The sequence below is a fragment of the Ctenocephalides felis genome, unplaced genomic scaffold (genome assembly GCF_003426905.1).
Source record: "Ctenocephalides felis isolate EL2017-DRISC unplaced genomic scaffold, ASM342690v1 CF-g0.4_SCAFFOLD_01604, whole genome shotgun sequence".
NCBI lineage: Eukaryota > Metazoa > Arthropoda > Insecta > Siphonaptera > Pulicidae > Ctenocephalides > Ctenocephalides felis.
The window spans coordinates 20,245,086-20,263,827 of record NW_020537758.1 but is presented as its reverse complement, the minus strand read 5'-3'; the positions used below and the strand labels follow the sequence as shown (position 1 = coordinate 20,263,827).

Genomic DNA, 18,742 nt, shown 5'->3' with positions numbered 1-18,742 from the left:
TAGTCTTGCCTTGTATTGATGTAAGTTTGGTTTAGCCAAGGACTTGGTAAATGCACCGCATTGGGAGGTGGCAGAAAATAATTGGCTGATGGTCGAGCTCCTTGGGAATAAATAATGTTTGGCTGAAAAGTTGGTTGAACCATCATGACATGATTGTAAGTGGCAGGAAACATTGGCATGGCACCATTACAAACTCTAGGCAATGGCATATTTGCATAAGTCATGCTTGGTGTGCAAGGTTTAGTCGGAAACCTGTAACTTGCGGGATAGAAACAATCAGTATTCGGATTTAGAGTTGATTTTATGTTATTTGAATTAATCTTTATCTCAGCAAAACGCTGTTCCAGATTCCATGTATCTGATGCAACAACGGAAGCATTTCTTTGAATAGGCCAATAAGTGGCTTGTTGAATCTGTGGATTTTGCACATGAGGAATTGGTTTAACCAAAATGTCTGGAGAATCTGTGGTAACATGATACGTTGGATTAAATTTGGCAATCTCTGGTTGCAAATTATTTTTACTTTCATATTGGGGTTTTCTGAAAGTTTTTGTATGAACATCTACCATATGATTTGGAACTCGTTTACTGCGATCATTTGTATAACCATTAAAGTAATGAGGTTGATGTTTGTTATCCGAATAAGCTGCAGTAGGTAAAGGCTTTGGAACTGCAGCTATATGTCGCTGCTAGCACCTTTTGTCTTTATTCCAATATGACATGTAATCAGCATAACTGGCTGAAATTTCCTCAGACTGATAACGAGTAAGTTTTATTGTCCTGCGAAACTCTGGAGTAATATGTGCTCTATAGCCACCTTTTCGAAGTAATGAATCAATCGTTTGAATGTGGTCCCAATCTTGATTAAAAAAACAAAAGTAATTAAAATTTAAACAAAATGTGAAACATTGTATACAAAGTTATGTCTGTGAGAATGCTGTAATATAAAGAAGTGCAATCAAATAACTTTACAACCTAATAATATTCACTCAGCACAATTACTACTCATTATTAAACAGTGCTTCACACAAAAATCATGTCTTAAAGTTTAGCAATGATCAACATACCTTGTTCAACAGCAACTTTAGGCAGATATGTTGCAGTACGCTTATTACCCTTTTCATTTATGAATTCAATTCTAATTCCATGTACCCCGACTTCCCAATCCATATAATCATCAGCATCCTCAAAATGTTGTAGAATTGACACAGAAACCGTTAATTTTGGTATTTCATCACGAGTGATCGGGGGAAAACGGGAATCTTTTAAACCACTAGTCAAAGCATATTCACGCAATCCTGAAAATTACAGAAAATACATTATGATACTGGATTAAATCATAATGCAGATTGAATCTATACGCAGTAACTTTTATTTAATGATCTTCATAATAATAATAGACAATTTTATACTATAAATGAATTATCTGTCAAATGTTAAACTGACAACTGGGAACTAGAATCAAAACAAAGAAACTGTTTTCAATTAATTAAATAATTTAGAGTGACTCTTTTAACCCTCCATCGGGCGCAGCCGATCTGACATATACAGGGCCAACATTTTAGTATATTTCTCCATAATTTGATGTCATTGAGACCTCCAATCTCAGTAGCCTCGTTATTTTATGTCTACTATTCATTCGTCCGCATTAGATTGTCTTTGAACTTCGCATATTTTGCTAGTAGCAATTTTGTTTAAAAAAATGCACTAAGCCAAATTCTATTTGACGTACAAAATGACAAAAAACACTAAGTTTTTACTATCCTAATTGTTTATATAGTCTTTGTATAAACATTCCAACATAATCTGACAATTTTTTTTATATATTTAATTAAATTATTCATTTCAGAAAAAGTAAGATTTGTTCGTCTAGCATTTTGAGCGCATGTACGGATTTTTATATTTTGCTATATTATAAAAATAAAATTGATCTAATATAAATTTTGTTTTTGTTTACACATAATATACATATTCAGCATTGTAAAAACGCAAATTAAATTAAAATATATAAAACTATAAGCCTCCTGTCAATATACTTATAATCTGTATCTGTCAGATACACTGATTCTGTACATATTTGGACTGCGCCCGACGGAGGGTTAAGTATGTTTTTTCTTTGTGGGGTTCTCAGCTATTTATGAATATTACATCACCTGAATGCAAATGCATGGGGTTAAAAGTTCCAATGCACCCCCGAAGGCGTAAATCTTTTCCAATCTTCCAAGTTACAAATAGTGGACTTTTAAAAAGAATATTTTATTAATTTACATCTATAAATAAACTATTTTTATAATGAATGCTTACAATGCATCGTTTGTAAACCCTGGATTTTTGGGATTGTCTAGGTTATGAAGATGACAATACAAAACATCGAAACAGAAAAAGCACATCTCGGGCGCTGCTACCATCACTTTTCTGTCACCATTTGTTAAATGTGAATCACCATTGCACTGTGAGGAATTGGAACAATGATTTAACTTCTGTTTCTTTGTTCCACAGCAGCCGGCAGCCATTTTAAAATCCATTTTCTCAATTTCACTCGCACAAGCACCACTGCTGGTTCTTCTCCCGTTGTGCATTTCTGACTGGAATTGAAAGAAAACAGCTGCTGTGACAAGCAGGAGGACAACATAAGAGCGCGAAACATGTTTCGAACGAGCGCGCCTTTCGAATAATCAATAAGCGAAACACTTGATTGCGGACAAATGCAGAGATTGAAGTGGACGAAAACTTGATGCAGAAACATACTAATAGAAATTTCTGAAATTTACTCAAGGATATAATATCAAATCATCACTAATTATATATTACAGAAATTACAGAAAAAAGGAATAAGCGAAACACTTGATTGCGGACAAATGCAGAGATTGAAGTGGACGAATACTCGATGCAGAAACATACTAATAACAATTTCTGAAATTTACTCAATGACATAATATCAGATCATCATTAATTATATATTACAGAAATTACAGAAAAAAGGAATTAGTTATGTTTTTCCTATCGTCCACTACATCTTGTCGACCTTTCTTTCATGAGCACAAGATCTTAACCGCTTCTTGCATTTTTATTCCAATCACCCTGTGTATCGTAAAAAATAATTCTAATTTGTTAAATTTAAATTCAAATCCCACATTAAAACTCCTTCATTTATTACTTTAGGTGAACTGGGTCAAATACGATTGAACAAACTGCCATTAAGTATAAGAGAATTAGGAAATAAAAAAAAATATAAATAACTTAAACAAATTTTAAAATAAAACATTTTTATGCCATTGAGAAATATTAAAGCTATAACTTCTCCGACAACCCTATTCAAGAATTAGACCCCAAATAAATTTATTTGGGGTCTATTTATTATTTAATTTATACAAAAAATTATATGATATATGATTTGAAAGAGATTTAACAATAATTATATACTAGATTTAGAATAAGTGTAAAATATAAGTATTAAGACATATTAGAATTGATATATGAGATATATTAGAATGATGTATTAAAATTATTATAAAATATAAAAAATATGCTGGCATGTGCACAATTTCAAACTTATCACCGAGAAAGTATTATGTTGCAAATTTAACATATTTTAATCAAAAATTAATAGATCAGTATTTTAAAACGCAAAGTGTTAGGAATAATTACAAATTATTTATTGAGTTAGAAAATTGGGAATGGGGTTATACTATTGTTATAAAAATATCAAATATGTATTAATACTAATACTAAAATATTTACGTGTGCTCGCTTCATCTTTCCGTGGTATTTTTGATATTTATACGGATCTTGTATTGTACAGAAAGTATTTTCGTATCGAAATCAAATTTAATACTGATTTGAAAACAAAACTTGGCATTATTACCGTGCCAACTAGATTTAGAAACATAAAATAAAATCATGAAATTATGAGCATCAAATAGTTCCAATCGCAAATGATTGCATAATTTATAACAAAGATTATTGATTTTCCACATGTGCACCATTTTTTCAAGCTATATTCATTCAAACATACCTTTGTGAAAAATACTTGATTCACAATGAACTATTTCTGTTTCACTAAATAGTTGCAAATACTATAAATCCATTGGAATCGAATTAGATTCTACAGACAGCAGACAACACTTATCACAGACATGTAATGATTTTCCTGCCCATGCCTGGTTCGCACTACCGATTTGCGATCCCTTAGCATGGCAACCCTGACGGCGGTGCGTTTGAAGTTTGGCAACCCCCGTTGCAATCGCAATGCTTCTGACGTCACGGCCGATCGAAAAATATAGTATCAGTACGCGCTCGCGAGTCCTGAGGTCAGCTGTCAGCGCACGACTGCTCTGCTTCCGTGCCTCGTATCGTAGATCCATCTCGCTGTCGTTGGTCTCAGACACGGGGACTTTGGTGACTTGATAGCGCGCGGTGTCTGGTTCGCTGGTTCGGATAACTTTTCTAGTTCGCTTTCTGATGTCGTTCCAAATCGGCGACATATCGCGCATAGCGTACTCGCCGCGTTGAGACCGAAAAAAAGTCGCGAGTGTGTGTGAAAAGTGTTCGACGAAATCGACCGACGATCGTCAAATTCGACAGAGCCGGCGACTTAATCGAAATATTAAACATGCCAGTGCGAAAGCAAGGTGGTAAGATCTTCTGTCACATATGTCACGCGGCGCAATAGATCGCTGCACGACCCCTGCTTTCCATCGCTCCCTCGCCAAGCAATGCACCCCGCGTGTTACATAAAACACAGTGTGCCCCATGCGAGTTTAAGTTTGTGTCCGCAATTACCCAGGTGTCCGAACTATCGAACGAAATGCTCGTTCGGTTCAGTTCAAAATGTGCGCGGAAGGAAATTTTCATTCAAAACTCAAGTGATCAGTGAAATCATATGATGCAGCGTGTTTTTAGTTGGTTCGCAAAGAAATATACGTAACGCGTGTTAGTTGTTAGCGTAGCCTGGGCCCGTAGGTGTATTTTTAACCCGACCGCGAAAAAAACGTAAATAGCGCAACGGGCATGCGCAATGCGAGGGAGACGATTTGTGGTCCAGCGCCCCTATAACTGCGCGCCGTGCTTTTCTAGGTCACGTGCTCTCCGGTTAAGTCATGTGTTTCCTCGATTGCACTTTAATTCCAGTATCGATTCCTGAGATCAGGTCGATGCAGGTTTTAGGAACATGCCATCATATGTGAATTACTATCTTCGTGTTACGAATGTGCGGAAAAAGCTTTTAGTACGAACGACGTGGTATCTTTATAATCGATAATATATACCTACACCACAAGCAGGGAACAACTATTACAGAATGCACTCTTTTGTACAGCGTTAAGCCAATTTAATGTCACTCAGTTGTATGACCTTAAAGTTGATGAAAACTGATGTCATGTCGAATATTTCTATTAGATTCAAAAACAAAATACTTTTTTTCATTTCAGTTCTTATGAATAATATATAAAAACTTCTGTAGCCAGTGTTTGTGTGCCATAAGATCATTGGCTTTTATTTTCATTTTTATTTTATTTCTATTTGAAATTTTAAATAGTTTGCGGAATTTCGTTAATTTCTATAAAAAAGTGAATAGATAATTTGACAACTATTATATATAAACAAGGATCATTCTTGTTTTTTCAACAACTCAATTGTTAAATTGATATAAAGATCTGTGGATTTGACGAATGATAAAAGCAACAATTACGCTAAATTTACCAAAATCAATTAACTTTGCTGTATAAATTCAAATCCAAACAATTAAAACAAAAACAACTGAAGAAACAAATATTAAGCATCTTCAAGTTATGCATTTTTTTATACATATAATTTGTTGTTTATCTACATTGCTCTAATGATTAAATATAGTAGAATCTCGCTAATGTAACTACTCTAAACGGAGGGTTTTTTTCGAAAATAAATCCAAAAATTGACCATGCTTAGGTCGCGAGGTTGTCGGATTAGTAAAATTCTACTATTATTAATTGTCGATATTGGCTAATTTGGTCAGCTTATTATTTTTTTATATTTTATTCTTTTATGAATAAATAGTTGTCAAACAATTACTTCAAGGGTTTATATGATCTTTCCCAATCGTTTTATGAAACTTTCACGTACATATATATATATATATATATATATATATATATATATATATATATATATATATATATGGTCGGGTAAATATCATTTATATTTTGTTCAGCTTTATGATTGAGCTTACGATCAGTAGTATTCCGGAGCGCCTTCGGCTGTTTGTAATGATTAGGTCAACGGCGTGAAAAATCGTTTATATTTCCAGTATAGAAGTTTTCAGTCGAATAGCCAATAGCTTTCGGAGGTTTTATATGTGCTCAGAGTATTGTAATTTAATCAGGATTCGAGTTTTTTCATTTGTAGGACTGATTTATTTATTTTCTCTGCTTGAAAATGAAGGACTATGGAATTTGGATGAAGCGTTTTATTAATAAATTGTCTTCTTATAGATGCATATGATAAGTACACATTCGGACTTTTATTCGAAAGCTTTAACTTATCATTCAATGAAATAAACAATCATAATTCTACAACTAATAACGTTTGTTTCACACTTTTCTGCCCGAACACCCGATAAAATTAAGCGATGATACTATTTTACAATACTAATTATTATTAAATATGCACATTTGTACATATATTGAGAGCTTTTTCCGACGTCTCCAAAATCAAAACTTCACCAACACCACGATCATGATCAAATTATTCCCAAGTAACTCGGATATTTGACAATCTCACAATGAATATTAAGTGTCTTCCTAATTGGACGCCTTAATTAGGTACTCTATTATCTTTTGTTTGATGTCTTTATGGGTTTCGAAACTATGGTGACAAAATCTAAGTATCTGAGTAAATGTGTTAAGGAAATGAACTGAGTACCTTGAAAGAGTTTGATGTTTGAACAAAGATTTAAAATTGTGATTTTGGAATTCGATAAAATTGTATATACTCTGGAGTTTCCAGAAATTATTTTTAATTTGATTGAAATTTAGCAAAATTATATAATCCTGAAAATGGCCCTGAACAAATATTTTTCAGTGATATTTTCGTTTATAAGGATGGATCTAAATGTCTGCATAGTTTGATTGACAATTCTAATATCAACTTCAATAGAATTGTTAATTTAAGCAGTCACATTATTGAAATATTTTTTAATAAAAAAAATGTTTTGTCTAATTAGTTTGATATTGTAGACGTAGACGTTTTCACAATTGATGACACAAAATTTTACAAAAACAAAATCACAAGAACCCTGCCAATTAAATGGATGAAACTCTAAAAATATTCATATGAATCCTTTATTAATAGGCAGCACAAATAATGTGACATTTTTAACGACTAATTTATGTAATTCAGATTGTGAACCAGATATAAAAGATAGGCTTTCGAGAGAATACAATGTACACTGATGTTTTTTTATAATACTTTCGTTTTTTGGCTAGCATCCAACTGGTGCGATTGCTTTACTATAACTTTTATACACGAAATTACAAATATGTTCCTGTCAAATACATTTAAAATATATCATGTATATATACAGCTAGAAATATATAGGAAATAATAATTGCAATTTGTCCATTAAATTCATTTGTTCATTTTGACTAAATACTGAAAATTATCTTTTCGTATGCAATATTAGAATCAACAAATTATGTACCTACAAATTTCAAAAAAATATAATATTTGGGTTTAATTAGAGATCAATTGTGTTTTATTCAATATTGAAGTAATAAAATTGAATAACTTTTTTAGATCAAATCGGTACTGTAACAATAAGTTAATAAGTAACTTATGTTTGGGTAAATGTAATTTATATTCAAACAAAATTCTTTTTATTTTCTTCATCACTTACAAACCAATGCAGATCTATTATTCAATCTATCTTTTTCATATAATCAATCAATTGCTTTCTAAAACGTCTGAGATACTCTATTCGTCTTCATGGCGGAGAATTTGTTCCATCTGGACTTTAAATAAAGATATATTTTTTTTGTCTAAAATCTCTGATTGAAGTCCCTTAGCTCTAACCACTAATCCAGGGAAAAACTTCATACAAAAATATGAAAGAAAAATACTTTGAATGTTTACTTTCCAACTTTGTTTAAAATTTTATTAGAGAATACATTCTCAATCGTCAATATTAATCACATCATTTGTAACTTGAAATTGTTTGCTATAAAATTCGTATTGAGGAGTAACATATTCGAATAATGAGGCTTCAATTTGAAAAAAATTGTGATAAATATTATTTTCCATATTAAATTTTAATTCAAATTATACAAACCTCAAATATTAATTGTCCTTCAAATTTTTCCTAATCATTTTCAAATACTTTTATTAACTCAGGGTCAGGGATAATCTTTCTTATGCATTTTGCAAAAATATTTCTTATGCATTTAATTCTTCGGATGAAGTAAATTTTACGTTTCAAAATTTATTTAAAGGAGTTTGTTTGTCCGAGTATTTTAGGAAAACCATGCTAGCTATTTTTGGAAGTAAAGCAGAAAAGTTGATGCAGATTTTTTAACAGTGTCAAATTTTTCTACCTAAATACTTATCCATCATCTACTTTGTAAATAGGATTGTTACAATTCACAGTTTATTTCAAAAGTTTAAGTTTGAATTGGACCTACGTGAACTTTGTGTTTAAATGGATATTTGTTTACATAACAAAAGCTCCAGTAGTTAGCTTTGACATGCTAACTACATTTGTAGGCTAACTACATGCAGTTATCACTATTACTTCTATGTTTTGGAAAAATAGTGGTGTAGGAAAAATGAAACATATAGAAAACACTAATACTAAACAATGGCGGGCAACAAATAAACTAATAATAATGTCTAAGGCATTTTACGCCTCTCCAAAAATATACTCTTGCTGACCTGTTTAGCGCGTGTAGCGCCGGCGACATTTCGCACATTCTTGATGCACGCAAAAGTATCTTCTCGTCTGCTGTACCGTCTTAGAGAAATGTTTTGATGACTAATAGCACATTTGATTGCTCATAAAATATGTACAGGGTTTCAGTTTTTAAAATTTGTGAATGGATCAACATCTAGTAAACAGTTATAAATGAATAAACATCAGTGTGTAGCGAAAATTTGTGTGTATACCAGATGAATTAACCATACAAATAAAAAGTATATGGTTTAAAAAAAAAATGATAATTATTATAATAATTATTATGAAATAGGGGCTTGTGGTAGGAAGTCGAAAATTTACGGTTATATATGTTTTTTATATATACGCATTATATAAAATAAAATAATAAAAATTGGCAAATAAAAATTAAAAGAAGTCTTCGAGGCGGCCAACCTCTACCTCTTGGTTTCAATCAAAATATCCGAAAACCTGTCCTTTGATGTACCTAACAGTTTCCCAAATTTTCACAGACAGCGCAAGAATTGGCTTAATGATATATGTTAATAATAAATATACAAGCTTTTAATTGAATTGCGGACTATTTAAATGTTAATATTAAGAGCTAAAACTTTTATATATTTTTTTTGATAATGTGGAAGCAGTTGAGCCCTTGGTAGCAATGGAATTCAAAAATGTTCATATTAAGCACCACCCTATATATATATATATATATATATATATATATATATATATACATATTATATTAACAAGTCTAGTAATCGGGCATAACATCAATAAAAAACAATGTTAATGCCGATTACTAGACTTGTTAATACATATGTCAGCATCAAATTCAAAATCAAACAATATATATATATATATATATATATATATATATATATATATATATATATATATAGATTAAGGTAGAACATATCTAGGTCTTTAGGCTGTCTTAGGATTTTGCTTTGCACATGCTTAAATAAATTGCGCACTCTTATTATAGTATTTTTTAAAATTCGAATACGGTTTCTCTGCTATAATTTATGAAAACGATGCTTCTAATAGTATATAATTTTAATGTACGATTAACGATTTTGATTACTATTTATACAGCTAAATTGTCAATTCACGTAAAAAATAATAATCCTTATACCTGTTATTTATTTAAACAATAAATCACTTTTTAATACTATATTGATTACCATAAATGTATTATACCTTTTGCAGCTTTTGCTTGTGTATAATACCCAACTATAAGCAATCAGCGTTATGCTTATTTTGTATCTCACGTAGAACATTGTTTCAATCAATGATTTTTACATCGATCAACAAAATAATTTTTTTTGCCTAATTTTTGCTATCGTAATTTGATTTTGATCATTAGTTTTTTTTTAACAAATAAATCATGCATTTAGTAATAACAAACTTTACAAATAATTTTTTTCTAATTATATACATATATTGAAGTTTATTGATTCATATTTATCACATCCTAAATTAGTACTTTCATGCTAGAAAATCATGTATCTAACAATTTTGCTTAATTTTCAGAAGCACATCGTGCACTCGAATTATTGGAGGACTACCACGTGCGTCTCGTGGGTCCTCAGGACAAACAGCTGCGTGCTGCCATAGAACGGGTAATTAGGATCTTCAAAAGCAGACTCTTCCAGGCACTATTAGGTAAGTTATAGATAAATAAATACTGTTTACTGATGATTATTTTACTTATCTGACACATAGTCAGCATGAGAATCGAATATATTCACTAGGGTGGTGACCTCAGGTTTACTCTTTTGGGATTTTGATAAAACTTTGTATCACGAGAGTTTTCTTGATTATATAAAATCATTAAAATTTAAGAAAATAGGCCGTTTCTTAAAAGGTACAAGTTTTATAAAAAATTCAATATTTTCGTGGTTTAAGGCAAATTGCCACTTACACCTATTTATATGCTTAAGTGATGGCAGAAGTGTGTCCCGGAAAAGCGATATAAAAAATAGGAGCAATATTCTAACACAGTTGTTTGTTGTACAATGTACTTGATTTAAAGGATATTTTTGAAACTTTAATTTAAATTCTTCGTTATCAAAATTGCATAAACAAAACGGTATTTGAGAATGCGATGCTATAGTTGTCTCACATCTGAACTCAATTGAGATTGTCTAAATATATCGTCTTCATCACTATAAATATATTTAGTACCTTTGTGTCAACCATCATTGCTTCTATATTTAATTTCAACGAATATCTTTTTGTTATAAAAATATATAACAATAATCAAAATCATTTAAATTTATTCTAGTCATCTCACAATATTTGAAGCGATTTATTATTATTGTTATTATGATCAAATTAGTCAATCCATCAGATATTATCAGATTAACAGCTAACTTTATTAAGAGCAAAATAATTTTAATAAATAAAATTAATATTTCAATTTTTAAAGTCAAATTGCACATTTTTTTTAATAATTTAAATGAATTAAATTTTATAATGATTTTATTTTCCATCGCAATTTTGTTGCAAATGAATGAAACCATAATAATTAGTATAGAAAGATTTTCAAATTGATAAGATACTTGCATTCAATATGGTGCAATCGTAAATTAATAGAGTTTAATTTTAGTTCCCTAAGAATAGCTCATCGATTTATTTCCTGTATTTGCATAATGAAAGCGATTCACGGTAATTCAATGAAAGCTATTTAAAATGATTGATATTGATCATATTGATGATTTACGTACTAAAAGCGAAAAAAGTTGTACATTTTATCTATGGATCTTGTACATGCAACAAAATACTTTTGGATTTTATTTTATCGTTCTGCATACGTTAAAAATTATTGTCTGCAAGCATGCACATTGCCTTTCGTGAGGCCATTTGGTAATCAAGTCCTTTTACTTCCATTGGAAACTGTATTTTTCATATTTTTATATTTGACTTGGAAATTTAACATTTATTATTTGCATTCGTCTTATGGTCTTCTGATGATAAAGTTTATTTTCTTTCTTAGTATTATCTGCCAGTCTATCCTCATCTAAAATAAAGGCCTAATAATATTTTCCATTTTTAGCGATCTACTTTAATGATCATTTTAGTGATCTACTTTCTACAGTTTTTTTAACACTGGAAGTTTCAAATTTTGTATCTTTATTATAATCATTTTTTATTATTATGAGGTGGAGTTTGGATCCTTCTAACTTCATCTAGTGTTTTTGAGACCACTGGAAACTGTAATGGTAACTTTTCTTTCAATAATCGATTGTTCTAAAGGTTTTTCTAAGAAAAAACTTGACGGGCTCTGTTGTTTTACATGGCATTACATCGTACCAATCATCTTGCGATAAAATGTCTTTTTATTTTTTGATCATACTTGATTCAATAATGAAACGTCTGAGTTATTGGCTAATAGTTGTGTCTACTCACTGAAAATTTTATTTGAATTTATTCAGTTCTTATTTCTATGCTTCGGATAAGTTTCAATATATTCAAGTCAGTTTCATGATTCCTCCTATTTTGCCCGGTACACGTATTCGAATATGTTTTTTTTTTCAAAGTTTGTGGTCATTATGAACTTCATCAAAGGAGATCAAATTTCTTGAGACCCACAAAACCTTTTAGTTTTTGACCAAAAAGACCTAAGGCTTGTACTTTTCTAAATTTTTTTTTATACTTCTAAAGATAAGCCATCATACTGAGACATTCAGTACTTGTTTTGACGTTTTTATCTGGCTTATTTGAATGGACCCAGTGGTTGTCTAATCTAGTTGTGACTAAATTAACTATACTCGAAATATTTGTTGACATTTTTATTAGATATAAGCAGCTATAGCCACGAAATGCAATTTTTGCTTGAGATTAAATTTGATATCTATAACCTCAAGTGAAATTTTGACATCAAAGCTGCCCGATGTCGACTTGGTCCTGGCTAGTCTACGTCCGAAACGATTTTGCCACCGGGACTCTAAATTCATGATACCTGAAATGCGTGAATTTTTAATCTGAAATCTGGCCGGAACAAATATATTGCTGTTTGGAGTGAACTGAAAGGCTTCTGACCAAAAGTGGCGAAAAAATGCCACTTGTTTTGACACTAAATTTTAAGTTAGTGGAGTTAGTCGATGTGTGCACTAAACTACTCATATATGAATATTATTGTCTGATTATTGTATCTCATTAACCGATTAAGTTTGACATCACTGATGGGCGGACTCGATTTGTTTACAAGCACTTTACATAGTGTAATACTATCAAAACACGACGGCAGCCAGACTAGTCTGCGGAATGTCTTTATTCCGCGAATAGTCACGTTTATGATAATGAATCGCATGTTCTGAAACCGCGTTTTGTCAACCTTACAAGTAAGACAAATTTTATTTTACGATATGAAATTCATAATATTATTCTTGTGAATATGGGCGAGGGTGACTTACCTAAATGTCTCCTGTGCAATATATTAAGGATTCTGATTTCGCGCGTTGATATATTTTACGATTGATTTCGTATAGAAAGTTTTGTAATAAAATATTATGTTGCAAATACACGTATACTTATGATTAGGTATACTTTTAACGTAAATTTTTCATCAAAAGTAGAAAACATAGTTATTGTTACATTAACTATGTAATATAATTCGATTTACCATAAACGACTGAAGTAGCAAAAATTGAAAATGATTTTTTTAAATACATACATCAAAAAATTAATTTCACTTCTCATTGATTAAGTCGATTATTAACAACACGTACCGAGAAAATCATTATAATTGTCTTAAGCAAATGCTTTTTTATTTTAGTTTTTAAACTTGTTCATATTTGCTTGAGTTTTTGCTAGAGTTAAATTTTAGACATTACCTGCTTATCATTTTTGGAATTTAAATTATAATAATAATTAAGTCACATAAGATGAGATCCTTTAATTTATGATCAAACACGTCCAAGTATAAACTTATAAATAATAAAACATTTTTTACATTTATAATTTATTTATTACATTTTTATTTTACATTTTAAATTATCTACATACAATTCAAATACTTAATTATGCATCCCAATAAATATAAAATGAGTAGTAAAACAAGAAAAAAAACGAATAAAAAATTTTCTACATTTAATATTTATTTATATCACATTACTAAATTATCGTTTAAATATTTATTCTAAAAAATATTTTATTTACTATTCAATCTTTGAAGAACTGCAAATACTGAATATGATGACTTTATGATCTGTAAAAAATAAATTAAGTTCATTTATATAATTGTGCATATCTGTTTACACGAAAAACTTTTCTTTAATTAAATGCAAATTGATATATTAACTCTGATGATCAATTTAGTTTAGAATATATATATTATTTTATTTGGCGAATGAAATGAACATTATATTACAAGTGCAATATGATATCGAATCAAGATTGTAATTAAACATAAATCAGACATCCATTAGAGGAACCATCTCGATTACGCAATTAATTTCATGTTACATCAGAGTAAATCTATCTTATATTAGGGATTTCGAATTTGTGGTTGCAAAATTCATATCGTGGGCTAATTTTATGAAATTTAATTTGACTCAGATGGGTTTATATTAACATCTTATAGGTAGATACTATACAAGTTAATATTTCTGAGTTGATTTCTAAAATAGTGAAACAATGTTTTGGAATCATGTTAAATAGTTTCAGTGAAGATAGCTATATCTTTTTTTTAAATTTAACTAATTTGTGATTGAATATAGATTCAACATATATTAATAATTTGGCTTAAGTTTAAGGGCAATATTCATAAAATAGCTGGAATTTTATTAATACTTACTGACATAAAAGTGGCAATAGATAAATCAAATATTTTTCCTGCTGCAATTTTCAGAGGGCGTTTGTTTTTCTCTTGAATAATCGACAATGATAATTTTAGTCCGGGCTCTCTCGAAATTTGGTACCAACCGGATTCGAACGCATATTTCGACAGGGCATCACTCTTAAAAATAATATTGAAATTAGCATGGTTCGGTAAATATAGTAAAATTCGTGATAAATACTTCTATATTTCATGTTACTTCCTAAAATAGATACTGCCATTTTTTATTTTACTTTACATTTTTTATCATTTATTATCTTAAAAGGATGTTCTCGACCAATACTTGGATTTTCTAATTCCATATCGTTTACTGTTTATAATTTTGAATTATATATTTAAAATAAATTAATTTATATTAACTAAACAAATACAATGTACAATTTTCCTATTATTTGTTAACATCTATTTTAGTGGACACTTTTGTCGTTTCACATAACGTAGTTATGGTGTCGTAGTTAACTTAGGAGTATATAGGTAAAATAAATATTCAAATCGAAAAGTCCATAAGCTGAAATTTTGCAATTTGAATTCAACAGAATGCAGTACATATCAAATAGTGACTAAATTTATTTATTCTTAATTACCTGTACAATAATCTCATTTCCATGCCAACAATACAATAGAATTTGAACCAGCATACAACTTTGATACAACATTAGCGATAGTCCAAGCATACTTACAGGAGAAATCTACAGAAAACTCTTATTAATATTTTATTCGATAATGGATTTTATAAAAAATTCATTGGTGTTACCAAAGTTATGCAGAACGCAGTAATACAAATAATTAAGCAACCTGTAGCGAACTGTGATATAATAGATATGGCGAACACTTCTTCCAACTCTTTTACAAACCTGTAAAAAATCGTATGTAGTAGAGTGTTGACCTATCAAAAAATTTAATGCTTATTATATGCCAATCCACATACATTGATCTTCATACTGAATACGTGAAATAATACTATAAAGTGCTTTTAAACAAACTCGTGCATGTACTTTGATCTATTTCCTATAGCTCATTGTAATTTATTGTTCATATATATATAAGTCTACCATTCGGTATTTCAAATATTTTCAGTATAATATTATGATAATATTATAACTTGGTGGTTACTGATGGCGATCAGATTAAATTACAAGAGTTTAATCCTTGCGGTGAGTGGTTCTGATTCTGTTTGCTTTAGGGTAGTTGTCGAGTTATTATGAAGAGATTTGGGAGTTAAGATTGTATTTGCAGAAGTACTGTTGTATAGTTATAAATTTTATAATCAATATCAATTAGAAACTGTAAAGAATAATTCATTATTGTAAATTACTCATAAGTTTCCAGTAGCATCAAAGAAATGGCTACTTACAAATGTTCATTATTATCATTAACTTATTTTTCCACATCCTTCAGAAAGTGCTATTAGTATAAGTTTCCTAATCCTATTTATAAAGAATATTTACCTAATAATTCTAATGTGCTTTACAACACATTTTCTCAATAATGGGTTCCAGTTAGTATTCCCATCCAAGTCACGCAATTCCAGTCCCAAAAGTTCAAGTTGTCCTTTGGCGAGTGCCATAAGTCCACTCGCCGTAGTGTCCATAGGCACATTCAGTAAAACCCCGTATATCAAACAAATTATTTGATAAAGGTAACAGACCCAGTAACTGAAAATATAACAATATGCGTAATTTAAATAAAACACATTTCTCAGAATAATTGTCTTCAAAACATAGCCATTTAGTGGCTTTATGCTCACTCGTCATACTTCATGCAAATTTGCCAAAAAAATTTAAAAATTGTAAAACCTATGTGTTTGTTTTGTATTTTTAGATCAACGCGTTATCAAATGTTCTATGTACTTTTTTATATATTTTTATTTATGGTTGAAAAAATATTCAGAGAATGTATTTGTGAAGGAATTTAGACGATGGAGTTTTCAAGCTATATCAAATTTACACAAAAACGCTTTTTGTTCTAAATGAAATGTAAAATGAAACCACAATTTGTTGACTTTTTTTTACAATTTTACTAACGTATTTATTAAAAATTCTTGAAACACCTATGTAAAAAAACTGTTAATAATTATTATAATAATGTATAAAATTAATGTCATGAATTATTTAATAGAACCGATATTTGATGAGACTCTAATAAAAGTATCAGAGGTTTCCTTCAAAATACTTAGGTAAAACAAACTTAATTATTATTATAATAATGTTGATAGTAATGTATATGTCATAAATCATTTATTATAGAAACGATATTTGATGAGACTCTAATAAAAGTATCAGAGGTTTCCTTCAAACAAATTATTTGATAAAAGTAACAGACCCAGTAGCTAAAATTATGATTATATTTGGAATTTGAATAAAAGACATTTTTCAAATTTTATATGGTTTGTTTTATAATTTTATAACAGCATCACTTCATCAAATGTTCTGTGCACTTTTACAATATTTTTATTTATATTTAAAAAAATATTCGAGGAAAGTATTTGTAATGAAATGTAGGCGGTGCTGTTTTCAAGCTATATCAAATTTACACAAAAACACTTCTTTTTGAATGAAATGTAAATTGAAACCAAGATTTGTTGAATTTTTTTAAAACAATTTTACTAAGGCATTTATTTAAAAAAATCAAAACACTAAAACTGTTGATAATTATTATATTAATGTTGAATTATTTTCTACAGAAACGATATTTAATGAGAATCTAATAAAAACATCATAGGTTTCCTTCAAACTTTTCTCAGGAATACGTATTTTTAGTAAAATCAATATCTCCATCCTGAACAAAATTATTTTTTGTATTAATTTATAGTATAGAATAAACTATTTCATTTTCAGAAGCATAGTCGATGATGGCTTAACTTATAACAAATTTTAGTTTTTCAAATTGTTACTCTACTTTTATAAGGTTTATAAAAACAATTTTGTACTAGGGTTTAGGAGCAGCTGACCAATATAAAGACACTATTTCTTATTATTAGTTTGTGAATTGAGTTTTAATTTGTAAAGGGTTTTTGGTTACCTAAGCATATTAGAAATGATTGTATACGTTTACTGGTTTCAACCATTGTTTGGTTTTTACTTATAGTTACGATCTAATTAAAGTCTAATGTAAGTAATTTAAGATAATACAGTTTTTAATTATTACAAGTTAAACTGGATTTAAGAAATTCTCATAATGCTTCTAACCTCTCAAGTACTATACGGAGGAAACAATAATTAAACACAAACTTTCTGTAGCCTCGGTGCTTCCGTAGTATTAAAAAGGATAAAATAGGATTTTGTCAATTGGCAATGATCACTTACTTGAGCGATTTCGAAATATCCAAAGGAAACCAGCAAGGCCTGGGCATGATACCCTCGAATAATCCGCCTGTGAGAATGGGTTCGAGGCTCCACATTATAACCGTCCCAATAGACATTGACAAAAACAACTTTGAGTCTCTGCGACAGATTTCTTCAGATCGTCGAAGAATTCTAGATCTGCTTTCATCGCATTCGAATAAAGGATCTGTAAAGGAAAATGGGATGTCTTATTGTTATAAAAAATAGGAAGGTTTGAGGGTAAACTTAACGTTTTGTCACTCTCGTAGGTAAACACAAAGTTTTTTGTCAACAGTGAATTTTTTGTGGCAAAATTGTAAACAAAAAGTTGTCGAAGCAAAATTAACCTTTATTAGCTTGCTGATAAATGAGAACAGAAAATTCTTTCTCGACGTTGCAAATCTTATTAAACGTTTTAGATTAAATTCGGAAAAAGCATGTGTGTATGTAGCCGATTTTTCAACCTGTTCTCAAAAATGGTTTCGCCAATTTATAAATATAAAAACCATTCAATGTAACTCTATGTCGATTTGCGTTTACCAAGCCATTTCTCTATAATATGCAAAATATGTCGACAAATTCCGGAGTTTATATTAAAATTCAAGAACTGTTTGAAAGATTTTGGATAGGAATCGTGCTAATTGTTTTTTGTAAAGATTTATAGACATTTTTTCG

The 18,742-nt window shown here is 29.8% G+C and overlaps 2 protein-coding genes across 2 annotated transcripts in view; one reads left to right on the top strand and one right to left on the bottom strand.

Moving 5' to 3' along the window:
- Positions 1-154: 154 nt before the first annotated feature.
- On the bottom strand, positions 155-4,149 carry LOC113373035 (uncharacterized protein CG5902). The gene is made up of 5 exons (XM_026613370.1): positions 4,016-4,149; positions 2,305-2,585; positions 2,154-2,239; positions 1,068-1,298; positions 155-859 (listed from the first exon to the last, which is right to left on the bottom strand). Exons 2-5 carry the CDS (start codon positions 2,577-2,579, stop codon positions 690-692), a joined length of 762 nt encoding a protein of 253 aa, XP_026469155.1. The 5' UTR covers positions 2,580-2,585; positions 4,016-4,149; the 3' UTR covers positions 155-689.
- A 273-nt stretch (positions 4,150-4,422) lies between these two features.
- LOC113373494 overlaps positions 4,423-18,742 on the top strand; it is a 298,841-nt gene continuing 284,521 nt past the window's right edge. The window contains exons 1-2 of the mRNA XM_026613788.1: positions 4,423-4,634; positions 10,436-10,567. Of these exons, the coding sequence (XP_026469573.1) occupies positions 4,613-4,634; positions 10,436-10,567 (154 nt within the window). The 5' untranslated portion in view covers positions 4,423-4,612. The remainder of the gene's footprint in view (positions 4,635-10,435; positions 10,568-18,742) is intronic.